A 24,547-nucleotide genomic window follows, 5' to 3' on the forward strand; every position below is an offset into this window, starting at 1 on the left:
GCAATGAATAACTAAAATATGAAATTTAAGATGTGATATCATTTATATTAGCATTCAAAAATTGAAACAGACATAAAATAATAAAATGTGCACAGAATGTCTATGAGGAAGACTAAAACTCTGAATAAGGTAATTAAAGAAGACTTCAATGGAGAAACACTCCACATTTATGAACAGGAAGATTTGGTACTGTTAAGATCAATTATCTGCAACTTAACCTATAGGTTGAACGTAAATCAAAATCCCAGCAAGTTATTTGTGGATTTTGTGGATATCAACAACTGATTCTCAAGTTTATATGGAAAGACAAAATACCCAGAATAGATAACACAATATTAAAAGATAAGAACAAATTCAAAAGAGTGATACTCTACATCTTGAAGATTTATTATGAAGCTACAGCAACCAAAACAGCAGGATACTAGTGAAGGACTAGCTGAGTTAATGCAACAGAAAGAATCCAGAAATAGATGTCCACAAGTACACTCAACTAAACTTTGACCAAGAAGCAAAGGCAATCAAATGGAGACAGGTTTTCAATGAGTGATGCTGAACAACTGGATATTCATACAAAAAAGAAGGAAGGAAAGAAAGAAGGAAGGGAGGGAGGGAAGAAAGAATCTAACAGTTCTTACATGCTTCACCAAAAAAAGAACTCAAAATGGATCTTATCATGCAAAACTATATTATCTCTGGAAGAATCCATGAAAGAAAAAACACTGATAAATCAACCTTTACTAAAATTTAAAACTTCTATACAAAAGACATTCATTTTTGGAGGGGGGCATGGGTGCCAGGGATTGATTTCAGGGGCACTCAACCACTGAGCCACATCCCCAGTCCTATTTTGTATTTTATTTAGAGATAGGGTCTCACTGAGTTGCTTAGCACCTTGCTGTTGCTGAGGCTGGCTTTGAACTCATGATCCTCCTGCCTCAGTCTCCTGAGTCACTGGGATTACAGGCATTGCCAAAAGACATTCTTAAGAGAATGAAAGTACACGTCACAGATTAGGAGAAAATAGTTACAAAACACAAACCTGACTTTAAAACAAAAACCTGCCTTCAGAATATACAGAGCTCTTGAAACTTAACAATAAGAAAACAAACAACCCAATTTAAAAACGGGCAAAAGATGTGAAAGAAACAGCTCAATAAATAAGATACATAGAGGGCAAATAAGAATACAAAAAAATGTGCACATATCATATGTCCACAAAGAACTGAGAATTAAAACAACAGAGATATTACCACATGCCTATTAGAACAGCTAAAATTCAAAACACTGACAACACTAAATATTGTCAAGGATGAAGGACCGCTGAAGGAGTAGCTTGAAGTCGAAATTTCTACAGCAAACACTGAAAGAATAAAAACAGATAACAAAATTTCCATCACAGTAGAGGGGGTGAGAGAGAAAAGAACAAGATATCTTTTTTAAATCAACATCAAAAAGAAGCCAAGAACAGAGAGCAAAAAGAATCTAAACAATAGAACAAGCAAAAATAGAAAGCAGATGATCTAAATAAATCAAAACATAGTAGTAAACATAGCAAGTGTAAATGAACTCAACTCTCCAGTTAAGACAGGAACTGCTAGTCTGAACAGAAATAAGTAAAAATCAGTCCAGAACCTACAAGAGGTATGTAAAAAGCAATATTTCACTGGCAGATGAAAAATGGAAAAAGGTAGAATGATAAGGCCAAATTAAGCTTGTTTATCACATAAAATCTGGCTGAAAAGAAAAATTAAAAATTAGTCGCAACATTTTGATAAAAAGTAAAATTAGCCAAAAAAAAAAAAAAAAACACATTACAATATAATAGACCTATTAATTTAACTCAGGTAAAACCTAAAAAGAAAAAAAAAATTGGGAAATCCACTTTTTAAAATAACGAACAGATTAAATATCCAAAAACATCACTAGAAGATTTGAATAGCCTAACAGTCAGACTTGACCTATGAGTCATCTATAAAATATAACACACAATATTTTGAGAATATGCATTCTTTTCAGGCACACTTGAAATATGTATTTAGAGTTACTGACTAAATGCAATGTTCATCAAATATGAAAAATTCTAAATGAAAAAAATTGTATATTCATTGATCATAAAGCAATTGTTAGAAACCAGTAATAAAACAAAATGTTGGATTTTTTTTCAGTTAAATAAATTACATCACCAAATAACATGTATAAATCATAATGAAAATCTGAAAACACTTAGAAATGAACAATCATGAAAAATGCATATCAAAATTATAAAATAGGGTTATTTGCCCAGATCCCTAGTTCAGGGCTTTCTCCCAACTTCTGGAAGCACTGAACTACAGCTGACTTTTCCTGAATTTTCTGCCTAGTCTCGTCTCATCCTGGGGGCAGCCTCCACTCTAGAGGTTAGCTTTTGCCCCCACTTGAGACAACTATGAAAGATTAACCCATATTTAGAACTCTGTAGAGTTAGCTGAGGCCTTTGTTGACACATACTCTCAACTCAATTCAATTTCTCCTTCAGTCCAGTTTCCTTTACTACCTCACAGGTGTTAAAGGGTATTTTCCCAGTACATTTCCAGGATCTGTCTGCCTCCAAAGAGTCTAAGGTGTAATACAGGTGCCCATCTGAAAAGCTATTGCAGTGTTGTAAGCAAGAGATGACAGTAACGTAAAGGCAGGAGTAGTATAAATTGGAGAGAAGTGGATGAATTCAAGAAATATTAGGAGATGAGGATGATCTCTTAAATATCATCATCATCGTCATCATCATCTGCAAACTGAAACACCACAGTGAACACCAAATCATGGAGAAGGCTTCAATGCTAATTATCAACATTGCAATCTCTACTTCTACTTCCTAGCTCTGTGACACCTAACACTGCAGATGACAAATTCTCCATCAGCCTAACTCCCCGGTACATCCTAGGTCAACACTCTTCCTTCCCACCCTACAACCTGACTGAAGGGATACAGAAAAAACAAGTTTTTGTTATTTAAAGTCACAGGGGAGGGACAATAAAAATGTGGTGCACTGAGCTCTGATGCGACTCATGAAAACTGCACAGAATCAGACAAAAGTTAGTACCCTCCTAGATCTGTCCAAAACTCTAATCCAGAATCTGCTGGGGAATCTGGTGCCATGTGCCCGGGGGCTGCACTGGAAAGGCCTCTTGTGAATACAATCAAGGAGGTAATTTAACTTCAAACAAATTAGGGAAATGAATTCCATTATCAATGCATCATTCCTTTTGGGTATATTGTGTCATAATTTTCCATTGATTTTATTGTTGTCTCAAATAAAAATTAGTTAATTTAATTTAATCTCACTATCGATTTAGGTTAATCATACCATTTGGTTTGTCAGACTTCAGACTGAGGTGATACACATTTGCATCAATACAACGGGGGGCTATAATAGTCAATGAACCATAAAATATATACATATTTTACATATTTTGTCAGTTCAACTATGAATTATCCACGTTTCTTCTGCTACTATTTCTGAAGAAGGTAATTCTGAGTTTTTCCCATTGGAAAATGAAAAGATGTGAAGTGAGCACAGAATATCTTGCCTTTCCTCAGTTGGCCATAGACATACATAAATACATAAATAACTGATTATAGTTGTATTTATTAAAAATAATATATTACTGAATTCTATATTCATAAATATATTCTACTAGTATTATACATTGTTTAAATTGCATCCAATGTAAAATTAAATATACTTATTTATTTTATATATATTTAACATTTATTAATAATAAGTGTGCTGCTAGTCAGCTTTCTGTCACTGTGACAAAATAACCTGACAAAAAAACTTAAAGGAGGAAAGACTTGGACTCCTAGTTTGGGAAGTTTCAGTCCTTGGTCGCTTGGCTTTACCATTTCTGGTCCTCCAAGGAGGTAGAACATCACAGTGGGAGGCTGAGGTAGAGCAAAACTGCTCACCTTATGGGGCCAGGAAGCAGAGACAGGGCGAGCAAGGGAGGAAAAGGCCAGGACAAGAGGTGGCCTTTAAGGACACACCCCGAAGGACCCACTCCCTCCTACAAGGGCCCACCCCCTAAGTTTCCACCACCTTCCATAGTCCACTAAATTATAAAACCCTCATTGGAGTAATCCATTGATGAAGCGAGAGCCCTCATGATCCAATCCCCTCTCAAAGGCCGCACCTCCAAACCCTGCTGCCTTGGGAGGAAAGTCTTCAACACGAGAGCTTTTGGGGGACACTCAGTTCCAAGCTATACAATGAATATTAAACATGATGTGTCATTTAAGTAAGAATGAATCAATATTGCACACATAAAGACAGAATCAAGGTGTGTTACATAAGTTAAAATAGACTAATATATAACACTACTGATTTGGCAGAGGGCAGCAACTATACTTTATGGAGAAGCTGATTTTGTTGGCCTATTTTTCTTGGCATGGGAAAATAAAAAACAATAGATCCCCAACTCTGATTCAGGCATCAGAAATCAGTGCACTTCGCTATACAGATTAGAGCAGAAGGTATTCACAGACAGGAAGTTTCCAAACAAAAACTAAAGTATTTTGCCATTACAGTGTGTTTCCACATAGTGCTTGAATGTTTCACAGTCTTTTGCAACAGAGCAATAGAAAAAGGAAAAGGAAAACATGCAAGAATGACCAAGGACAAGCAAGAGAAAGAAGATAAGGGCTGAAACACAGAGAGAGGCAGCAGAGCAAACGCTACAGGAAACAGAGGACATGTGGAATTATGCTTATGGCTAAATGGGGAAAAGAAAATACAAGCACCAAAAGATTATGGGAAAGAAAAAGAAAACATGCATTCCCATCTCCAGGGGTATATCATTCCAACCTCCAATGACCACATTACTTCAAAAGAATCTTTTATTTCTTCTGGTGTTAGGAATTGAACCCAGGGCCTCACGCATGCTAGTGAACACTACCGCTGAGCTACACCTCCAGCCCCGAACTTCTCAACCAGACTGGACTTCATCAAGTAGAGTTCAACACCATTTTCTTCAACATAACTTTTTCTTAGGCATTTTTTACACACTTTAATATTTTCTCAAAGGTTTCTTCAATACAGCTTTCACCAGAATCATTAAACAACATTTTTAAGAATTCTAAGCAGCATGAAATTGAGATTTCAAGGCTAGTATTTTTTTCCCTCTTAAAAATGAACAATGCGTGCTTCTATACAAACAACTTTCACAAAGTGACTTGAAAAAACAAAACAAGCCATACCATTCCAAAAGCAAGATGGGAAGAACCTGCGCAGGAAAGCAGCCAGGGCAGGGAGGAAAGACCACCAGAGTCCCCACGCAGAAGGCAGAGGCCATCAAAAGACTAATAAAAGAACAGGCAATGGGAGAGCGCGGCTTTCAGAACGTTAGAAGACATAGGTTAGCGAACAACAGGCCAGTAAAATGCTCTTTACGCTGGAATCTTAGGTTACTAAAAACTGCCACAGCCTAACCAACAAGGACCAGTCTGCAAGAATGGATGACGGGCACTCATTAACAAGAGCATACCAAATCTGAATTCAAATTCAAATTTAAATAAAAATTAGTTACATTTGATTTAATCTCACTATTGATTTAGGTTCATTATACCACTTGGTTCGTCAGACTTCAGACTGTGGTGATACACGTTTGCATCAATACAACTTGGGGGTGTATAATAGCCAACCAAAAGTAAAATATATATATATATATATGTATATATATACATATATATGTGTGTGTGTGTGTGTGTGTGTGTGTGTGTGTGTATGTATGTATAAGGAAGCCTTATTCATTTTGTTTCAATTATCTATTGACTGAAAATTTTCATGTTTGCTTAAAATTTGTTTCCCCCCACACAGGTATCACCATTAGAAAGCTGGAGATTGGATAGAGGAAATGAGGAAATTACAGTCGAGTCATGGTCTATAAATATTGTGAAAGAATTTTAAAATGTGTGATTACTTCATTTCTATACATGCACATATCTTTCTATTTGGATTCATTCACTGAAAAACCACTTGCTGAGTATATGCTCTAGCAAGCATTGTTTGTTCATTTTGGGGGAGTTTTGTTGTTGTTATTGTTTGACACCAGGGATTGAAACCAGAGGCACTCAACCCACTGAGTCACATCCCAACACCCTATTTTATTTTTTATTTTGAGACAAGGTCTCAATAAGTTGCTTCAGGCCTTGCAAAGTTGCAGAGGAAGGCCTGGAACTTGCAGTCCTCCTGCCTCAGCCTCCCAAACCACTGGGATTGCAGGCATGCACCGCCTCGCCCAGCTAAGCACTATCTTAAGCACTAGAAACACAAAGGAAACTAACCAATTGTTAACTCCACTATTAACAGTGGCCAACTGAACATAAAACAATCACTTGTAAAGATACGTAATGTCTATTTATTGCAGAAAATCCCAACTCTTTTAAGAAAACAACAATCCATGTGGGAAGGTTATTTCCATCTCAAACTCAGTCTTAGGACCAGCTGGGGGTAAGGCGGCACCTATGAGATACTGTTCTCATTAGATACCCTTTCTTTTCAACAGTTCTTGATAACTCAATCACTACTCTTCCATTCTTTTTTTCAAAACTACTGCAGGAAAATGTGTATTCTACTGTGAATGGGTAGGATGATCTACACGTACTAACAAGGTCTAGCTGGTTTACGGCGCTATTCAACACTTCCAGTTCCTTCTTGACCTTTGCTCTAGATGGTCTATTACTTATACTGTGGTACTGAAGTCTTTGACTATTATCAAAGAAGTAGTTCTCCCTTCAATTCTGTCAATGTTTACCTTTAGTTTTTGAAGATCTATTTTTTAATGCCTACATTCCTATAATTGTTAGTCAACATACAATGTCCCTCTTCATCTCTTCTAACAATTTTGGACTTAAAGTCTCTATTACTACAGCCACCCCAGCTCTCTTTTGGTTACTATTTGTTTATGGATGTCTTTTTCCAACCTTTTATTATCAACCTATTTGCTCTCTGAAACTGAAGTGAGTTTCTTAAAGACAGCATATAGGAGGATCACTATTTTATGCATTCTGCCAACTCTGCCACAGTGAAATATTACTTCACTAACACTAGAATAGCAATTTTTTTTTTTTTTTTTTTTTTTTTGCAGTACTGGGGATTGAACCCAGGGCTTTGTGCTTGCAAGGCAAGCACTCTACCAACTGAGCTATATCCCCAGCCCAAAATAGCAATAATTAAAAAAAAAAAGAAGAAAAAAAAAAAAAAAAACAGAAAATAACAACTGTTGGCAAGAAACTTAAAACCACACATTCCTGGTAGAAATATGAAAAGGTGTAGGCATCATGGAATAGAATGGTAGTTCCTCAAAAAATTACCATGTAACCCAGCAATTCCACTCTTATGTATGTAACTGTCATTAACTAAAAACAGGTACTTGAACAAACACATGCTCACCCATGTTCACAGTCACACTATTTACAATAGTTAAAATCAAAAACAACCCATTTGTCTATCATCAGATAAGCAAAATGTATGTTCACACACAATGGAAGATTATTCAATCATATGAAGGAATGAAATTTTGATACATGGTAGACCACAGATGAACTTTAAAAACACTTCTAATGGAAAGAAATCAGGCACAAAATTTCATATATGCTTCCATTTATATAAAAATCTGGAATGGGTCAACCAATAGAGACAAAAGTAAATTAGTGGTTGTTGAGGGCTAGGTGGAGGAAAATAGGAAGTAAATACTAATGGGTAGAGTTTCTTGGGGGAGTAATAAAGATATTCTGATATTAGAAGGTTTTGATGGCTACAAAACCTTGTGAATATATTAAAAACCACTAAACTGTGTACTTTGCAAGGCTGGATTTTATAACATTTGAATTTTTTCTCAATTTTTAAAAATCATTATCTTCTGTATAAAAAATTTAAAACAGGTTTATCTCTAAGACTAGGGGGATAAATAGTAATTTAGAAGGAGAATGAAAGAACTTTCCAGGGTGACAGAAATGTTCAATATCTTGGTGGGGTTCAGAGTTACACAGATATATGCATATATTAAAATCAGCAAATATAGGCAACATTTATTCACATTAGTATATGCAAATTTGCATCAAAACTATATGTAAATACTGAATTTGGTTTATGACATGTATATTAAAAGTTTTTTCTTTTTCTTCTTTTTTTTTTGGTGATGGGGTGGGGGCAATATTGGGGATGGGATTCTGGGCTTTGTGAGCACCCAGGCCTATGTTGAAGCATTGGTAGGACACATACCAATATGTGCAGTTTACTTTATAATGCAACAAAAAACAAGATGGGTTACTGATATGGAAAGATAATAGTGGTGTTGAGTATATAAAATGTCTTTCTATACATACATTATATTATATATGAGATATATAATCTTGGTGCTGAGAAAACAGTATACTATAAAGTTCTTTCAAAATGCTGTTTGATTGAAATTTTTCAAAATAGACTATTGGTGGGAAAATTAATGAACTAGCTAAGTATTGGCAAGTCACAAGTATCTGCAGAAACTCAGAATATGGTCATCAGACACGTGACTGGGTGGCAACAACAGGGCATCTTCCCCGGAAGATGTGATATTTAAGCCAAGACACGAAGTCTACAAGGAGTCATCCATGTAGGAGATCAGCATGAGCCTTCCAGGTCCCCTCTGTACCCTCTCCCACCCAAAAAGGACCTTATCCCAAGGCTCTGACATTGGTGTGTTCAGGTGAGCCAAGGGGACAAGGAGGGAAGCTGCAGGAAAGGAGACTGGGGACAAGGAAGGGTAGGAGCCAGATCACATGGTGTCCAGTGTTGTCGGGGAACTGAATTTATCCAAGGGCAGAGTTAGGTCACGAGGGCTCAAAGCAGGGATGGTGAGCCCGGAGGGGAAGAGGTGGCCCTGACCGTGAAAGTTCTAAAACACCGCCTGGTGCTATGTGAAGAATGAGGTCGAAGAGGCCTACAGAAACCATTGCCTGGTCCTGTTAGGACAAGGGTGGCGGAAGCTGGGCGATGAGGAGCCAGGCAAACGTGGTGGGGGAGGGACGGGCAGCGCCTGCACGTGGACTTAGGACAGTCCAGGGCACAGGGGTGCCCGGGATAGCTCACAGGTTGGGCCTCGAGGAATGTGTAACACTCACTGGGGTGTAGAAATTGGGGGAGAACTGGATTTGTAGGATGTTGAACTTCAGGATCAAAGAAGAAACTATTTTTTTTTTAATATTTTTTAGTTGTAGATGGACACAATTGACCTTTATTTTATTTATTTATTTTTATGTGGTGCTGAAGATCGAACCCAGGGCCTCGCACGTGCCAGGCAAGTGCTCTACCACTGAGCCATGACCCCAGCCCAAGAAACTATTTTTAATTTAAATTGAGCATGATTTGTGATTGTGAGAAACAGGGAAAAGAACAGAATCAGAATGAACTGGAAACTGTTAAAAGGCAGGTTACCATTAGAATCTCTTTTCCTTTCAAGAATCAATTTGACTTGATTGTACTAAGGACCTTTGTTCCAGTAAAAAGACACTTCAGTGGAAGTCAAGCTCACTAATTACTGATATCTACCATTGGGAATAAAGGTAAACTGAAGATCAATAGCCCTGCATCTCTGAACTCAGAGGTCACAGGAAGACCTCAGGAGCTGCATGCAGGACACAAGGCAGCCCACAAAACAAACACGCAGAGAGGACATCTCAATTCTTAAGCGTCTCTCACCCCATCTGCAACCAGCCACTGTCTGCTTCAATTCCACATGTGTAAGTACCTTACAATGTTTTACACTAAGCAGTGACTCGAATTTTACCTCTCATCCTGAAATCTCATTAGTTTAGCCAAAGTATAATGAAAAATCCATGGTCTTTAGAGTCACAGAAATCTAAATTTAAACCAGTAGCTTGGTGACCTTGAGCAAATTAATTACTACTTCTAATCCCTAGTTTCCTATAAATGAAAATGAAAATAATTAAACCCAAGAATTAGCATTAAAAATAACATTTCCAAAGTGCCTGGCACATGGGAAAATGTACTATAAAAAGGCACCAATGTCAATACAGTTAGTTTCCAACTTCAGCAGCACAGATTCCTGTTTCCAGAAGAGAAGTAAAGACTCAAGAGAGGAGGAGCCATATAAAACAGGTAGATTTTTTTTCATTATGTAACACAGAAAGAAGTAAAAGAAATCTATGAATACATATGATAGACGGGCAATCAGAAACTTACAAATGGACAGGTTGGAAGATTTTATTCAGTTGTTTAGAATAAGGAATGTACTTTCCAATGGAATCAATGTTTAGTTCAACTCTTAGATAAACTCAAAATGGCCCATTGAAATAGTATAGTTAAAGTGTGATATATCTCAATAAAAGCAATAGGAAAAAACTGATAAATCACTCAATAACACAGAGAACCAAGAGGCTTTAATATGTAATTTGACTTATGCTAGCAGCTAGCACTTGAAGGAAAGGTTTTATGGGGGGCTTCTGTGGTGACTCAGGTGTTCTCAAGGGAATTCCAGAAGTTTATAGAAACCGATGACCCTGATTCTCATGTTTTATTTCACCTTAAATTTTATGGTTTCCCTTTCTTTCAGTGTAAGCAAAACACTAGCACAGTTAACAGCCAAGATTGTGATCATTTATTGCACAAATGAGAAGGCGTAATAGAGGGAGAATCAGAAGAAAGATAGGAAAGCAGAAGAAATCACAAAGGATGTGCCCAAGTATAAAGAAAAGAGACTTAGACTGAATTTAGGGGACCTCAGAAGGAAAGAGACTGAAAAGAAGGTAAAGCACAGCATTCAAATGTTAAAGGAAGAAAAAGTATTAAGAACCAATCAGAGGTACAGGTTATAAGGAAGGTGGAAGAAAAACATAAAACACAAGCAAGGCCATCTGTGGTTTACCACCTGCACAGATGAAGTGCTCATGGGTCGATGATTCATAATTCTAAGTGTGGCACAACAATGTAATTCTAGATTTTCCTTCTAATCCCTTATTATTTCCCTAAATTCCTCCAAATATCATTTTTATGTAGATACTATTAATATTATTATGTTTTATTAGGTAGATGATAATAATGTACAAACTAGAACTAGAAAGAGGATTTTTTTTAAGTTTAAAAGTATGTGATAGAGGGGCTGGGGTTGTGGCTCAGTAGCAGAGTGCTTGCCTAGAACGTGTGAGGCACTGGCTTCACTCAGCCCCACGTTAAAAATAGTAGTAATGAATAAATAAAATAAAGATATTGTGCCCAACTACAACTAAAAAAAATATTTTTAAAAAAGTACATGATAGAATAAAACTAAACTATATTAGGAAAGTCTCTTCAAAAGCCAGTGGGTACATTCTGTGCATATTAGGAAATGAGAATTACCAATGATTTCAAATCACAGAGAGCAACTTTTGATTTATCCAGCAATTTAGCAGATCTCACTGTGAAGTACTGAAATACTTTTTGAAAATATTGACAATTCTGAAGAAATGATGAATGAAGGGATATTATAGACAGATAAAATAAGATTTCACTTTGGCCTGGTCTCTATTCCAGGGCATTTTTGTGAAATAAATGAATTCATAATTAACAGAATTAATAATGAGCAAAACAAAAATAATGATCCCAGATCCAAGCAGAAACAGGGACACAGCAAAGAAAACAACCTTTCAAATCACTGAAGCCCAAGCCTGCCCGACTGCAGGCACTTATTGATGCCGTGATTACTTGCAGACCAACATTTCTACATATCACAACTATACAAACTTTGCCAAATCAAATGCTTTCCGACTGCGGACAGTATTTCTAAATGATTACCTTAGTGGGGAAACAGGATTACAGCACAGCTACGGGGTGCAGCTGTAGGAACGCCATGCTGCCTCGAAGCCCGAGCTCTGCCTTCTCTCACCTGTCTGCAAGTCCCTGTCAGAAGTATGACTACTGATTTGATTAATAAAATGGTACCATTTTAATTGCTTTGTTAATCCTTATACATTTTCTCAATTAGTAGAAACTGAAAATGCAATCATCCCCATCAGTGCCAGGAATATTTTTGAAACTAAAAAGTACCATAGCCACTGGGGCTGGGGTGGTGGCTCAGTGGTAGAGCGCTTGGCTAGCATGTGTGAGGCAATTGGTTCAATTCTCAGCAGCACATATAAATAAAGAAAACGAAGATCCATCAACAACTAAAAAAAAAATTTTTTTAAAGGTACAATAGCCACTGATGTGTTCTCCAGTTTACCTCTTAGTCTAACTTAAAATATTCAGTCCTAATTTCCGACATTCTATTTTATCTTTTCTAGCAAGATTATTAAGTCAACATTTAACATTTAGGGAAAGGCAACAATTTTAAGAATCTTGTCAAACATGTTATTTCACATTAATCATATATGTTCTTAACTTTAGAAACTGCATGCAGCTGCTTACATACAAATTTACATTACATACAATCTTAAGGATTCTTAAGACAATTCATTCTTTTAATTAGCGAGTGATTTCCTCTTACAAAAGAGCTATAGCTAAGGTCAAATTACTCTTTAAAGTCCAGTTTAATAACAGAATATGGTAATTCAACTGATAAATTCTTCCAGAGGGACAAGTAATCAGAAACCTAAAACTATTAAAATATTATTTGCTCTATGGGAATTACTTATTACATGTTTGCTCAACCGTATCTGCTGAAAGACATAGAAAGCCTACCAAAGTTAATTTAAGAACTTACCAATTTCCCTTGCAATTCTGACAGCTTCATCTGCATCCTGTAAAAGCAGGAAATGAGACTCAACATTAATCCCATGAGGCACTGCGCAATGTCCTTAGGGCAGTCGTATATTGCACTACTGTCTCCTCTGATTCATTTAATGCTCAATTTTACAACCTTCTAACCCTTTTCATTCAGAGAAATGTAAAATTAATACCATAAGTGGAATGTAAATTCTACCTCATCATTATTATATTAAGAAACTCAAAGCAGTTTGAAATGAGCTGGCAGGAAGCACTACCAGAATTGCCAATGATTTGGTGCAGTTGCTGGAATTTAATGGCAGAATTTAGATGTTTACAATCAATACCGAATCATAAATCAGATCATTAAAGCTTGTCTGCAGCCGGCTTGTTTCTGTCTGATACTTAGGTGTCATGTTTTCCTAGATTCTGTCAGCAGGGGGAGTTGATTCTCTATTGTTTGGGAGGAGCTTGATTGATTTTCCAGAAATCAGAAGGTAAATTTCCAGGATCTATAGGACTTACCAATTGTTCAAAGAAATCCCTTTGGTAATCTCCTTGACCCTTTGTTTTACTTCATCTTTTTTTTTTTTCAGGTACATATATTTTATCTTTACAGTTGCAGTCTGCTACACAAAGCAAAACTTTAAATTCAATGAACTAACTAGTATGGTTTAAAAAAAAAAAAAAAAAAAACTATGAAAAGCCAAAAAAAAAAGCCTTCCTAAACACCGCAGGGAAAGAGTTTATTGATATAAGGATTAGTTACTGCTAAAAATCAACCAAGGCCACTTGTACCTCTCACTAGCTGAAAGGCAACAAGTTCCCTGAATTTATGTCACCCGTTTACCATTAACCCCCACCCAACACACTCTACAGGACCCTCCTGACAGGTTCCCACAGAAAGACCACTAGAATCCTGAACTCTAAGCCCCTTCCTTGGTTTTATTATTTTCTGTACTTCAGTGACACAAGTTAAAATGTTCAACAGTGTTTTGAAACCACTGGCTGGTAGGTATGACTGAAGTTTTAGAAAATGACAACTTCAAAATGCTGAAAGAAGTGAAGTCTGGTATTTTCAAAGCTAATACATTTAAAATGTAGAGCGACCATGTCAGAATCCTTCCCCGAAGAGGCAGTGGGGGATGTTTATAACTGGTTCATTTATGTCTAATAAAAAAAAAAAAATCTTCCTTAAAAGTCTTCAGTACCTAATAACATCCCCTGAATAAGGAGGTTGGCAGGGGAAGTTGTCAGAAAAATTTAATTTCCTTTCATTAGCCAGTCTGCTCCACAAATAGGTGCTTGTTAAGTTCAAAGCAGTCCTGAAAGCGACATCAGTTTTAAGTCTTTTTTTTTTTTTTTTTTTTTACTCCAAGCAGTCACATCTGCTAATGAGATTTTCCAAATAACAATTGTTTTCAAGTCAGAGATAAATCTATAACCTCCCACCCTACGCCCCCCAAAATCAAGGTTTACTGCTTTATTACACCTTGCTGTATTCACTGACTCCACATTCTCCAAATTTTAGCTTAAAAGGATAAAAATCCATGAAAAGGGTCATTTAAGAACGTTAGTGGTTTCCACACATTGAGTTGGAAGGTTCTTTGTTCCAGTCAGTGACAGTTATTGGAGAATACTTGCCTTTAATGGCCTCTCTGTCAGGAAGTGTTAAACCTGCCAAATGCGAACAATTAGTGCCTCTTGAACAAAATACAGGAAGAGTGATGGCTGATGAAGACTGGATTATAATAAGACCAGAAGGAAACTTTTAACATTTCTTTCAAACGTCTAAGAGTATTTTACCAAAGATAATCTGAGAGAAATTAAACTGCTATCCCAAAAGTTACCTATAGAGAACTCATGAAAAATTTTAAAAGAGAATTCATTAGCAATATTTTATCACATTTATATATATGTGTGTGTGAATATATATATGTATGCTATAGATGTGTGTGTAGAAAGAGAATAATATATACACACAGCAAAACTTCTAGAACTTCTTTAACTGCTACCAATCCACTTCTGTAAGCTGTTGCAAAACAATCTTATCTTTTAACTAATTGGTATGCTTGTTTCCTTACTATGAAAATTAAACTTACTAAATGAATTTTCAAGTAAAATCAAATTGCCTTAAAAATTAAATTTAAATTTGTCACCCAATCATCCCCCCCAACAATTTTTTTTTTTTTAATTGAGGATCTATCATGTACTAGACATTAGAAAACTTTTTATCAGTTTCAAAAATACACTCAGTTCCCACAAAGTCTTTCGGCATTTAGTTTTATTACTGGGATATATAAAAACTACTTTTAAAAAGATAAAAAGCCTCAATTGTCTTCAAAGTCAATAGCACACATGACATTGTAAAACCTATCAAAAAAAATTAATAAAACTTTGAAACAGCTATGAAAAGACCTACAGCCACCCAGAAAAATGTGCAAGTGATTAAATAATAGGTTCAGATAAAAAGAAATCCATTCCTTGGGAGGTTGAGGCAGGAGGATCGAAAGCTTGAGGCCCACCTAGGCAACTTAGTGAGTCCCTGACTCAAAAAAGAAAGTAAAAGGGGCTGAGGAGGTGGCTCAGTGGCAAAGAACTTGCCAAGCGCTGGGTTCATCCCCAGAGCAGTCAAACAGAAAAGTGAAAGAAAAAAAAAACCCGAAAGGATAGTGTATGAAATATGTGCAACCTCGGTCGTTATCACAGAAAGGCTAATAATTGAAGTACCCTGAAACTGATAACGGCCAGCAGTGACTTGAAGGCGACTTCAGGTAGAAGAGCACTTCTCACAGTCAGTGCCACAGGAAAAGCGACCTTTTAAAAAATGACCTGTTGGTATCTACCAGTGTGAGGACCCAGCAATTTTACTCTTGGGAAGTTGTAAGATATCCTACATGCATTCATACAGAAACCTATGAAGAAATGTGCTGTTTTCAGTGTGCTGTTACTGCTTTGAAAGGAAAAAAATCTGAAAATCAATTTGATAGGCCTTTGCAAGGCTAGAACCACAAATGGTATATTTATAAAAAAAAAAGAATATTATGTAGCCTTTAAAAAGAATGAGGGTGGTCCATATGTTCTTACTCATCCATTTATATACTAATTCAATGAATGTTTGCCCAGTAACAGTATGTGAAATAGCTTCTGCCCTCATGGAGTCTAATAAGGGAAACAGAAAATCAAATAAATAAAGTAATTGAGAGTCTAAATAAACATTACACAGCTCCGAGTTCTAGAGAATAGAGGGAGAACCTGTTTTTGAGAGATTGCTCAGAAAGAGGCCTTCTGAAGTAAAATTTGGAACCTGAGGACAAAAAGGCTCACTGCCTTCAGAAGAGGGGAGAGAGGATTCCAGTCAGAAACAACAGGTAAAAACCCTCATGAGGAAGGAAATTAACATGCTCTAGAAAGGGAAAGAAAGTCCACAAGGCTGAAGCTGAAATGCACAAAGCAAGTGGGGGAAAGGCCCCGTATGGCCAGGCCTTATGGAATGTGGCACAGAATCCGGGGCCTGGCTCTCCACCGAGTGTACCTCTCACATGCTAATATGAGCAAGTCACACCCAGCGGACCTCGTGTGGGGAGCACAAGGGGGTGAAAGCGAGCGGGGACTGAACTGCCTCCCTCCTCCCACACTGTACCGGGTGCAGATTCCTTCTGCTGAGAGAGGAGGCTGAAGGGCCACAACCCCCCACACTCCAGGACAGGCACCAAAGAAGCTGGGCCAGCGACTGCCCCTGGCGGGCCTGGCTCACACAGGATAACCACATTTGCATATGTACATTTCCTGCCTTTTGTCTCACTCTGCTGCCCAGTCTCTTCCCCAGGCCTCCTCTCCTTTAAAAATTCAGCTCACCTTCAGGGATTTCACTTATTGTTTCTTCTACCTTCCTTCAAAGGAAGCTTTGAATAAAACCCATTTTCTTCCCAATCTCGGAATATTTCTGGAGCAGTGAGCTGGAGTCCAGCCCCTTCCTGGTCTTTGTGGGAAGAAGGGCCATGTACAGACACAGGAGGGAACAAGAAAGGCACCATGCAGCCATCGAGTAACTTACAAGCTAATGGAAAAGACAGATCTTAAACATGATTACATAGCAGCTAAGAAATGTCACTAGTCGCTCAGGTTACATACAACTGATAAGCAGGACATGTGGCAACACAGCTTCTCTAACTCAAAAAGAGATTCCTAGAAACCTTCTCAGGCACAGTGACTTTTTGAAAAGACCTGACAAATAAAAGCATGGTGGGAAACAGTGGCCAGAGCCTCAATGAGCCACACTGAAAGACAGAACTTTGTCCAAGAACAAGGAAATGCAAGGCCTCACTCTGTGGCATGAGCTTCACTTACTTATCATGTGTATCGTGGACTCTCCCTCTCCCTTCTCCATTAAAATGGAAACTCCCTAAGTGCAGCAAGCCCTGTCAAGTCGGTTTACATCTCAAACGCACAAAACAACTATTCAATAAACAGCTACTGAATAAACAAATGGCGGAGGGACACTGGAGCACAGGAAGGCCACTGTGCGAGAAGGGTGGGTCTGAGGAGAGTGGGGGAAGCGGCAGTCTGGGTAAAAGAAACACTAGCACCTTTCTTGAATTGTCTTTGGCATGCTCGTGTTTTCACCTAAACGCTGCTTTCTCTGCAGCCTTTCCAGGCCAAGCCAGGCACCTAGCCCTTCAATTACAACAGCCCCATGGCACACACCTCTACTCCTTCTCTCTCACTCTGTGCTGAACCCCAGAGCTTAGCAAATTGGTACACATGATCAAAACATGATCTGTTCAATGAAGAAACAACTCTCATCGGCTTCCATAAAAATAAGTCTGTTGGTGCTAGAAGAAAATGTAGGGTCAATGCTCCAACGTATTGGGGCGGTCACCGACTTCCTTAACAAGCCCACTAAAGCTCAAGAAATAAAACCAAGAATCAACAAATGGGACAGCAACAAATTTAAAAGCTCTGCATAGCAAAGGAAACAATTAAGAGTGCAAAGAGAGAGCTTACAGAATGGAAGAAGAAGATCTTTGCCAGCTGCTCCTCTGACAGGGGATTAATATATCCAGACTATATAAAGAACTCAAAAAGCTTAAGACAAAAAAATAAATAAATGACAATAACCCAATCAATAAATGGGCAAAAGACATTTTGCAAACATACATTTCTCAAAAGAGGAAACAAATGGCCAACAAATATATGAAAAAATGCTGAACATCTCTAGCAATCAAGGAAATGCAAAATCAAAACTACAGTGAGGGCTGGGGATATAGCTCAGCTGGTTGAGTGTGGCCCTGGGTTCAAATCCCCAGCACCGCAAAAAAAGAAAAAATAGAAAAAAGAAAACTACAGTGAGATTTCATCTCACTCCAGTCAGAATGGCAGGGATCAAGAACACAAATAATAAATGCTGACAAGAATGTAGGTAGGGAAAAGCTACACTCATATATTGTTGGTGGGACTGCAAATTAGTGCAACCACTCTGGAAAGCAGTATGGAAAGTCCTCAAAAAAACTAGGAATGGAAACCCCACATGACACAGCTATCCCACTCCTCAGTATTTATCCAAAAGAGCTAAAATCAGCATACTATAACAATACAGACATCAATGTTTACAGCAGCACAATTCACAATAACCAAGTTATGGAACCAGCCCAGGTGCCCATCAATAGATGAATGGATAAAGAAAATGTGATATATATACACAATGGAGTTTTACTTAGCAACAAAGAAGAGTCAGAGTATGGCATTTGCTGGTAAATGGATGGAACTAGAGAACACCATACTAAGTGAAATAAGCCAGACTCAGAAAGTCAAGGGTCAAATGTTTTCTCTCTTATATGGAAACTAGAGAAAAGTTAAGGGGAAAAAAGGGTGGGTGGGGAGTCAGATGTCATAAATGTAATGTATAAAGCTGCTCCCCCGCCCATTCCGTTGCAGTCATTTTCCCCGCCTCCCAACCACTTGTCAATCTGTGAACATCCTAGCTAGCTATTGGTTCATCACTCAGCTTGCAAGTATCCTTCTCCGATATTGGTCCCCTGTCAGCTCTGCGCAATTCAACAGGTTACTGTAGCTACCCCGCCATCTGTTCTCATTCTCTGTCTCTCCTCCTTACTTTCTCTTTCCTCCTTGCTTTCCACTCTCTCTAGCCTGTGCCCTTTCTCTTCCCTTTCTTTTCCTCTCATTTTCTCTCTTACCCTGCAGGGAGACTCTGTTTGCTTCATAAACTCCCTTATGTGATTTCCCATGACTGGCATGGTCTCCGTGGGATCCCTTACATTGGTGCCGTGACTTGGGATGGGATCTTCCACTGTCTCCTAAGCGAGTGGAACCCCATCCGACGCCCCAGTGCCCCGGGACACGGCCCCACCTTCCATTCTGCCTGGACGCTCTGCTCTGCATTCATCACTGGACTTCAGGTTGGTGAGTCCTCTAGGCGGGTTCCCCTAGGCCGGTTTAGCTGGGACCCTCGAGGCGGCTGAGGGGTGGGGGTACCCCAGCCACAACTTTTATAGTTACGGCTGGCCCTACAGTCGGTCTTATCTGCCGGATGGATTCCTGATTTTATGCTGGAGATTCTCTCAGGGTTGAGGCTCATCTCGCGCTCGCGCACTCGCCCTCGAAACCCTGATATCAGGTCCTCAACTCTTCTCAGCTTTCGCCTGGCCCCACATTGATGTGTGTGTGTGTGACGACACCATCTATGTGCCGCCTTCTCGTCTCCAGTCAACTACTCTGTGGCCTCAGGACACCGGGGCACAGACTCGGCTCTATCAGTCCCCACCATGGGATCTGGGTCCTCCAACCTGGCAGTTCAACTCTGGGCACCCTTTGCCCGACCCCCGACTTATAAAGTCATCAAAATCCGTTTGTGTAATGGCACACAGCTTCCGTGAGCGAGCGGGCAGATGGAAAGGGATTCCTTAACTTCAAGTCTCTTCTTTCTCGCTTCTTGGCTCTTCCTGCAGGCTCAGGCGCCTCCAGCCCCTGCTTCTCCATCTTCCCCTGCTCCCCATGTAATATAAGCAGCCCCATTTCCCACAGATAGTGGGAGATAATTGTTTGACAATTTTCTGTGTCCAAACCTAAATTAATTACTAACCAGGAAAAAGGGTTAAAAGGCCCTAAGCATCAAGTTTCTGTTAGAACATTTTAGCCCCTTTCAGATCCAGATCTCAGTCAAGGCTTACATTGAAATGTAAATGGAGGAAGGCAGAATGCTCAGTGGGAAACCAGTCTCAAACCCAAGGAAAAAAGTGTCCATTTTAAATTTCTCCTGGGTTACAACTCAGAATACTTTTCTCCCTTTCACCTTTTCTCTCCTCATTTTCTCATGCTTTAATTAATGACCATTATCATTTTTCTTCTAGGACTTTTGTTTTTCTTAAATGCTATATTTTTGAGCTCACAATTTTGATCCTACATACCTAGGTTAATGATTTTTGATCAGTTCTTTTTATCCAACTCTAGAGTTATTTTTGAACATCTGTTACATTGCAATGGAGATAAATATTACAAAGCCTTTACTTTTGTGTTAAATATAAGTGCGCATAAAAATTAAAATTTTAAAAATGGATCCAAATATTTTTACTTCACATGATTTAAACAGGTTCAATTCAAATTGGGTAAACTAATAGAAGTAACTCACAAGTCTCTAGGTAGTCACACGAATAAAATGTTGATGTTTATAAAATGTCTAACATCAATTTTTCTAGGACTTTTCTTCAACAGGAAAGAGACGGCAAATACTGTTTATACTTGTCTGACATCTTGTTTTTTGTACACTTGTCTGATACCTTGGTTTTTTTTACAATAAGATGGGTGAATTAGAGTTGACATGTATAGGATTACTCAAACGTGTTTGTTAGAGACATCTAATTAATTTACAAAGTTATTCCATGGAGTAACATACTTAAAAACATTATTCTTTGTATATTAAATGTGTTCCTATTTTCCAGGTATACAAGCCCTTTAAAGCAGAAAATTTATCAAGCTGCTATTCTCCAAATTAAACTTGTCTGTAATGGTAAACCTATCATTTAATGTCCTATTATAGGACCTGTCATCAATAGGGTATATGCAAAATTTGTTAAATGTATTTCTAAAAGTTATTGAAAGCCTGATTTATTTAAAGGTTAAACATGAAAGCATTTTGCCACTTTGCCACACAAAAGGAAACTTAAAAGCTCTCTCAGTCTTTCTTTAATTCATGTTTTAGATATAATGTTAAATGGTGTTGACTAATGTTCATATAGACTCAGGAGTCAATATATGTAAACTTCTTAAAATAACATTTAATAAAGAGTGTAATGCGCAGTAGCAAAAATGGGACAACACTGACTGAGATTGGGGTCTCTGATGACCTCATGGCTGTGGCATGCCTGGTGCCTGGGAGTGCTCCTGTGCAGGGGCACAAGATGCCTAACTGCTGTGGCAGTACATTGATCTCAGGCACACAGCTCTTGGGCAGGAAGGGATTCTTTTGCTAGATAACCAGTGTTTCATCAGCTCCCTTCTCTGGTTCCTGCCCACCTTCTCTGTAACTTTCCTGAAAACAAAGAATAATGCTTACATACATAAAGATTGCTGATATAACTCTTTAGATCTGCATTTCCATTAGAGAACAGAGTTCCATCGGATCTCAGCTTAATCTTCAAAATCTGTGTTTATAAACCTTTATTTTCTAATACTCCTTTGTCCCTCACTGAACTTAAGAATTTGGTCATGCTGGTCATGGCAAAAGAGGAAGCCCCGCCTTACCTGAGATAAGGCTCTGCCTCACAACCCTGCTGCATGTTAGAATGGCCCCAAAGTAAGACAGACTTTAACTCATTTAACATTGTGTTCAAAAGTTTGATGTTATCTTCAACTCTACTACAAAGCAATAGTAACAAAAACGGCATGGTATTGATACTAAAATAGACAGGCAGATCAATGGTACAGAATAGAAGACACGGACACAAACCCAAATAAATACAATTTTCTCATATTAGACAAAGGGGCCAAAAATATGCAATGGAGAAAAGATAGCCTCTTCAACAAATGGTGCTGGGAAAACTGGAAATCCATATGCAATAGAATGAAATTAAACCCCTATCTCTCACCCTGCACAAAACTCAACTCATAATGGATCAAGGACCTCGGAATCAGACCAGAGACCCTGCATCTTATAGAAGAAAAAGTAGGTCCAAATCTTCAACATGTTGGCCTAGGATCAGACTTCCTTAACAGGACTCCCATAGCACAAGAAATAAAAGCAAGAATCAACAACTGGGATAGATTCAAACTAAAAAGCTTTCTCTCAGCAAAGGAAACTATCAGTAATGTGAAGAGAGAGCCTACAGAGTGGGAGAAAACCTTTGCCACTCATACTTCAGATAGAGCACTAATTTCCAGAATCTATAAAGAACTCAAAAAACTCTACACCAAGAATACAAATAATCCAATCAACAAATGGGCTAAGGAAATGAACAGACACTTCACAGAAGATCTACAAGCAATCAACAAACATATGAAAAAATGTTCACCATCTTTAGTAATAAGAGAAATGCAAATCAAAACTACCCTAAGATTCCATCTCACCCCAATTAGAATGGTGATTATCAAGAACACAAGCAAACACAAGGTGTTGGCAAAGATGTGGGGAAAAAGGTACACTCATACATTGCTGGTGGGGTTGCAAATTAGTGCAACCACTCTGGAAAGCAGTGTGGAGATTCCTCAGAAAGCTTGGAATGGAACCACCATTTGACCCAGCTATCCCACTCCTTGGCCTATACCCAAAGGACTTAAAAATCAGCATACTACAGAGATACAGTCACATCAGTGTTCATAGCTGCTCAATTCACAATAGCCAGATTGTGGAACCAACCTAGATGTCCTTCAATTGATGAATGGATAAAGAAACTGTGATATATATATATATATATATACACACACACACACACACACACACACACACACAATGGAATACTACTCAGCCATAAAGAATGATAAAATTATGGCATTTGCAGGCAAATGGATGAAATCGGAGAATATCATGCTAAGTGAGATAAGCCAATGTCAAAAAACCAAAGGAAGAATGATCTTGCCGATAAGCGGATGATGACACATAATGGGGGGTGGAAGGGGTTAGTGTTAGGGTTAGGGTTAGGTTTAGGGTTAGGGTTAGAGAGGGTGGCAAGAATGGAAGAAGGAAGGACTGTATAGAGGGAAAAGAGGAGTGGGAGGGGTGGGGGGTAAGGGAAAAAATAACAGAATGAATCAAACATTACCCCCATGTAAATTTATGATTACACAAATGGTATGCCTTTACTCCATGTACAAACAGAGAAACAACATGTATCCCATTTGTTTACAATAAAAAAAAAAGTTTGATGTTTGTTTTAAAGATTACTGTGATCTCAACCAGGGGATATAATGAATAACTCAGCCAAAATTCAAGATAGCCATTGCACAAACTGAATGTTTTACTGTTGGCAATTCCATTTTTTATTTCCTTGTAAACTCTAACTGTTGCCTGATATTTTGCAGAAGTACACCATAGATTAACTTAAAAAGCCATCACCTGTAGGACAGATAATGTAGACCCCAATTAGATAAAAAGGGGTAAGTAACTGTAAAGTTATAGACATTGAAGCTAAAGCCCAGTACTCTTACTTTATGACTGGTGAGACTGACTTGCTTGATGGTTAAGATCAAACTTAGAGATTGAGATTAAATACAGAGGTCAAGAAAAGTCCATATTTGGGTCTTGCCCTCAAAGTCAGCCTGAACCCGGGGAACAAGAGGACTTCTCTAAGGAGGTTTTCAACTCTGGGTCACACAACCTCCTGATCAAGGAGATTGATGAGGCCACTAGAGGAAAAGCCACTCAGTGCACCTGCTGCAGAGGAGGGTCAAGGACAAAGGGAGACATCCCTGGTGCTTTCAAGGGAAGCCACCTCATCGAGGAGACCCTGCCTAACCAATGACACTAATGGAGCTAAGAAGCTGCTCTAAGTTCTCTATGAGTGACCCCTATGGGAACTCAGCTGACTCTTAACAGATAGGAACAGGTCACTTTGACCAGCTTGATCTTAAACACCTAGCAAAACAGTTAAAACCAAAATATAGCCATTCTTGGGCATTTAAAAGAAATAATACTTAAATGTAAGTTAAGATGTACACTTGTGTTAGCCCACTAGAATAAAGACTAAAAGCTACAAAAAAGATTCTTAGGCAAATGTGCCTGATAACTATCAAGAGAAACTGCCAGAGTCAGAAGTTTTAGTCAGTTTAAAGCCTACAGACACAGGTAGGCTTAATCTATGTTTGCTAGTAACAGAAGTATAGAGATCTCTACTAAATGTTGTGTTTACATTCCTGATAACCTGGACAATGTTAAAGTTCCCAAATTAAGGCCTTGTCCTCTCCAGTCTTTGCTAGGCCTTGTTACGGGAACAACTTCTCAGTTCTTCCACCCCCTGGTGAAGAATTATTGACTTCTGTCATCTTTATGATATGCACTGGCATGTTCCAGATTCTGCAACATTTATACTGTATCAATCTCATTTCAGTACTCATGTCTTTTTGTTCTTCTCTCATAGAAGCACCCATCCCTAGATGCCTTTACAACCTGCTCTTCCCCAACCGGACTTCTACCTTGGACCCCTCAATTGACCCGATTTCTAAAAAGGGAACTCTAAACTGCTTGCCCCATGCTGCCCCCTTCCAGCTCGAAGAAGCCAGATCGGTCATCACCCCCTTTCCCTACAGCAGTGAAGGAGTTCCTAAAATTAGAGGGGTGAATGAAGCCAGAATTGGGGACAGGCAGTTAGTGTAGAAATAGGGGAT

At 38.4% G+C, this 24,547-nt stretch overlaps 1 protein-coding gene across 2 annotated transcripts in view; it reads right to left on the bottom strand.

Moving 5' to 3' along the window:
* Pcca (propionyl-CoA carboxylase subunit alpha) overlaps positions 1-24,547 on the bottom strand; it is a 358,996-nt gene that overhangs the window by 222,533 nt on the left and 111,916 nt on the right. For both annotated transcript variants that reach the window (XM_047554213.1, XM_047554212.1), the window contains one exon: positions 12,711-12,747. In XM_047554213.1, coding sequence (XP_047410169.1) covers positions 12,711-12,747 — 37 coding nt within the window. The remainder of the gene's footprint in view (positions 1-12,710; positions 12,748-24,547) is intronic.

The sequence above is a fragment of the Sciurus carolinensis genome, chromosome 5 (assembly GCF_902686445.1).
Source record: "Sciurus carolinensis chromosome 5, mSciCar1.2, whole genome shotgun sequence".
In the NCBI taxonomy this organism is placed as follows: Eukaryota; Metazoa; Chordata; class Mammalia; order Rodentia; family Sciuridae; genus Sciurus; species Sciurus carolinensis.